Source organism: Lipotes vexillifer, unplaced genomic scaffold (assembly GCF_000442215.2).
Source record: "Lipotes vexillifer unplaced genomic scaffold, Lipotes_vexillifer_v1.1 scaffold43, whole genome shotgun sequence".
In the NCBI taxonomy this organism is placed as follows: Eukaryota; Metazoa; Chordata; class Mammalia; order Artiodactyla; family Lipotidae; genus Lipotes; species Lipotes vexillifer.
The window spans coordinates 932921-937597 of record NW_006770037.1 but is presented as its reverse complement, the minus strand read 5'-3'; the positions used below and the strand labels follow the sequence as shown (position 1 = coordinate 937597).

Genomic DNA, 4677 nt, shown 5'->3' with positions numbered 1-4677 from the left:
CCTGCCCCTTGAGTTGGCATGGTCTGGCACTGAGCACCACCATAGGTGACATGGAAGTACATAGTTATAATTAGGCAGTGCAGTGCTGGGCTCCAGTGAATGAGAGTGACAATGGACAGCATTCATTAATTCATTCACCAACCCATTCCACAAATAATTATTGAGCATCTACTGTGTGCTTTCTAGAAGTACAGTGCTCAGTACCGGGAATACAAAAATGAACAAACATGAGCTTGCTCTCAAGGGTCTTAACTCTAGTGGGTGGGAGTGAAATAGATACATTCAGTACAGTGAGGTAATTCTTGTGTAGGAGTATGTGGAGTGTCATGGGAACACATAGGAGAGACAGTTAATTGAGCAGGGGGTGAGTGGTACCTGAGGGGCAGCTTTCCAAAAGAGGGGAGGATAGATTTTTACCTTAAAAATGAATTCCTGGGGGCGGGGGGGAGAAATGGATTGCCTCAAACCCTTCCTCTTAAGGTTTTTGTGTTTTTTTCTTTTGTGATTTAATATCTCTATCTGGCTTGTGTCTCTTTGGCCTTTGCAGCCTTTGTGCCTGTTGTTCTTTGTATAATAATTTGTATCCAAGAGGAGAAACAGTAGCTTATTTTAGGTTCTTAGAAGTTTCGCTTTGAAGGCTCAAAAGAAAGAGGTGTGAAAAATCAAATCATCTGGGTTAGAAGCACTTTTGTTTTGTTGGTACCCAAAATTAGGACTCTAAGATTCTTGTGTACTCAGATAATTTTTACAGGAAACAAGGACACATTTGCATATGAAATGAAAATAGTTATCACAGTGACAAAATATGTAGATCAGATTTCTAGAAACTGAATTCTTTAGTCCAAAACAAATAAGACTAGGCAAATTGGCTAAACAAACAAACAAACAAAAAACTTAGCTCTTGAATATTGCCATCATCATCCCAAGTATTCTTATCTCTTAGGTGAAAAATTTCCATTACTGTTTTGTGATGTTCTAAAATTAAAAGATAGTGTAGGATTTTACCTATTCCAAAAGGAAAACACCTAAATTCAGTATTTCAATGAAGTATTCTTAATTTGTTTCCTTACCAACAGATTTTTAAATTATTTTTTTGTTGTCAATAACTCTCCCTAAAATGTAATCCAAAGTGGTTTATAATGTAAATATTCAGACCAAAGTATAAGGATCTCTTTTCTGCAGCATGCTGTATATTAAAAAAATAAAAATTTTAGTTTAAAAAAATCATAATATATTTTTTACTTACTTAAAAGCACTGCTTAATTAATTCTGTTAGGTGTTTGCCTAGTCCCAAATAAACATCTCAGAATTTTAGCTTCACAACTGTTAACGTCTGATTATAATATGATTTCCCATTGCCTCTAATTATAACGTGATTTAATAGTTTGATTTAGTAAATACAGTTAAGACATTGGTTTTAAGCATTTGAAGATCAGGATTGGCTTTGTGGTTAATTTCCTATCTCAGTGTTGCTAAGGATAAGTCATTTCTAAGTACCATTTTAAATCTATAAAAATTGTCATGGCCAATATTTGAGGGTTGTTAGATCCTTATAATGAGTTATTGTTTCTCTTATAAATTCAATATCACTTCTTTTTATACATTCACCAAGCTAGTCTGTGACCTACACATCCTGTGGGTAACTAAAATAAAGGAAAGACAGAGGCAACTGAATTATAAGAATATAGAGTCTCAGAAAAACCAAGGATGGGAATGCCACTGGGCTTCAGGAAAGATGGTGGAAGTGGGAGCAGGCAAACCCTAGGGAATCCAGCTAGCATATGTTCTCCATCTCCTATCTCTGCTTCTCTGTGTCTTTAAAAATCTTGCCTCTCTCTGCCAACTGGCTCATGTGCTCCTCAGTTCATGTGATGGAATATGGTCTGAGTTTACTTGTTCACTGGTTTAGTGACAGAGGGAGACATTGCTCCTTCTTAGCCTTAGTTCCTGATTCCTAGAGAGGGGACCATGACTTGTTTTGGCTTAGATGCCCAACCCCGGTCAGTCTTGGGGAGCAGGGTTATAGAGTGGCTGCAGGGGACCAACTCTTTGGGGGTGTGTGTGTCATTATGAGCTCAGTACACCCACCCTACAAAAGGTATCCTATAGGTATATAGTAAGAGCAATAGCATCACTAGATTATGGTCATGTCCCATCTCAGAAAATTATGGGGAGGAGGGAAGCTAGGGGTTGGTTGAGTAAAGGGCTCTTTTATCATAACCATGTAAGGAAAAAACCCTGTTGCGTCTATGACATTTTGATATAATATTCCATTTTCTTTGTAACAGGTTAGTGGTTACTTGGATGATTGTACCTGTGATGTTGAAACCATTGATAAATTTAATAACTACAGGCTTTTCCCAAGACTTCAAAAACTCCTGGAAAGTGACTACTTTAGATATTACAAGGTATTTAAAACAATTTTTTTTTGGTATAGGAACACTTAACGTTTAAATGGGTAATTACATTTTCTTAGAAATCACTAAGCTTCAAAATTGTGCTTATTATTTAAAATTGAGCAAGGCTATATTAGGAAAATGCAGTTCACAAGAATGAACCATATGGTTGTAAAATGACCCATTGGATACTTTTAATTTCAGTAATTGAGTTTTGAACACTAGAGTTAGAACCTAGTTGGTCAAATTGAAGTCAGAACAGAAACTGTTATATCGTTATCAAAGTCATGAGTTGTTCATCACATTCTAAAACATCAGATTTACTCCAATTAATTTAAAAAGAGAAATATTTTTGAGAAGAAGCATGACTTTGTTGTGACCTGTATTGTTCTAACAAGTCACTTGTGACATTTTATCTTGAGATACCTATTGAAAGAGTTTAGAAAACCTCATCATTGGAGTATGTAGTTACAATCTGAGTTCACAATTGTCTGTTAGCTGTTACTTTCATTAAAAGACTGTGAGTTGAAAAAGAAAAAAAAAAGAAGACTGTGAATTGAGCAGTGATAACATGAGCTACTTTGGCTCCCAGTTGCCATCTGTTCAGTCTGTTTAGTAGCAGAGTTTGTCTTTTTAAGCAAGTCTACCAATTTATTCATACCAGCTACACACTTATACCACCACTGAAACTTGACAGCTGGGTGGTGGAAGAAATAGAATAATTGTAGCCGATAACATGACCAGGTTATAGTATCATAATTCCACATCTGTCTGTTATAATCTCAAAATTCTTACTTTTTTCTAATATTTTATTTTACAGGTAAACCTGAAAAGGCCATGTCCTTTCTGGAATGAGATCAGCCAGTGTGGAAGAAGGGATTGTGCTGTCAAGCTTTGTCAATCGGTAAGAACAGTGTATATGTTTAAGAACTGTCACATGTTTTTTTGAATAATTGCGACTTTTGAAAGGGGCCAGTATAACTGAAATAATATTTCAATCCTTAGGTTAAATATAATGTTTAAAATTAACATATTAAAAACCTAAACTTACAAATATAAAACCTATTTTGAATTATTCTGTCTTCATAATAATAGAATTTAAATTTTGTGGTTAATATAATCCTTTGATTTATTACTGAGATTAATAGTTCTTTTGGCTTGATATTTGTTTTTCTTCTTATGTCTTACGCAAAGTTATGTTTGTAGTATTAAAAAAAATGAAATTAATTGAGGTACAAATAAAATCTCTCCCTTTTTCTGTGGATGTATTAATTTTCTTCCTTGGGGAGGGTCTGGACAAAACCACTGGCTTTACTTAGGAATTCTCAGATTGGCTGCCCATAGAGGCTGGACTGTCTGTCAGTCGAAAGGCCAGTTGTTTATCCCCTTTACAGTGAATCAGAACAATGTTCTTTCACTTCCATTATTAATTGGCCAATGTGAGAAAGAAAAACAGTATCCAGTGTTAGTCCGGGAATAAGAAATGAGCACTCTGGTGGCTAAGTCTTTTTGGAGATCAATTCAGCAAATGTATCCAAACAATAAAAAAGGTACATATCCTTTGACCTAGCAATTCTGCTAAGAATTTCACTTACTAAAATAATTAGAGAGATGTCCAAAGTTGGCCATAAAGCAATACTGAATATTGTAAAGATGTCAGTTCTGCTGAAATGTCTATAAATTTGGCATAGTTTATTATACGAAAAAATTAGAAACCATCTAAATATCTGGTCATAGGAAAAGACTATACATTGACCTAGTTCAGAGTATAGAAGAGTACACAATAAAGTGATTGTCTCTGTGTGGGTCCTTCCCTTTGGGCAGGTGTAATCTATTTCAGAAATGTACTGAATATACTTAGCATTAGAATAGGACCCTGCAATTTACAGAGCTCTCCCACATACATCATTATCTCTACTCACAGCATCACTTTGAGGATAGGCAGATAGGTCCTGTGTTATGAAGTGGCCAACACACAACTAAAAACTAGTACCATTTTCTTCTGAAAGAGGAAAGCGCCTTAAAAAATGGTTGATTCCAGGACTGGAACAAGAAATATATAAGATGAAGCTGGAGTATCTTGTCATAACAGAAAACAAAAAGGGCTGTTAAAGATTACTGGGGTAATATAAATAAGACACAGGTGCAGATAAAGACACAGGTCAGATAAAAAAGACACAGGTCAGCACTTAGTGGGTCTTCTAGTGGCCAAATGTGGCACAATTTGAGCATTAAAAGGAATAATGGCGGGCTTCCCTGGTGGCGCAGTGGTTGAGAGTCC

General features: G+C 35.6%; 1 protein-coding gene across 1 annotated transcript in view; it reads left to right on the top strand.

Moving 5' to 3' along the window:
• The window catches only part of ERO1A (endoplasmic reticulum oxidoreductase 1 alpha), a 42424-nt gene that overhangs the window by 6663 nt on the left and 31084 nt on the right, over positions 1–4677 (top strand). Inside the window, exons 2-3 of the mRNA XM_007445957.1 lie at positions 2289–2408; positions 3217–3300. Of these exons, the coding sequence (XP_007446019.1) occupies positions 2289–2408; positions 3217–3300 (204 nt within the window). The remainder of the gene's footprint in view (positions 1–2288; positions 2409–3216; positions 3301–4677) is intronic.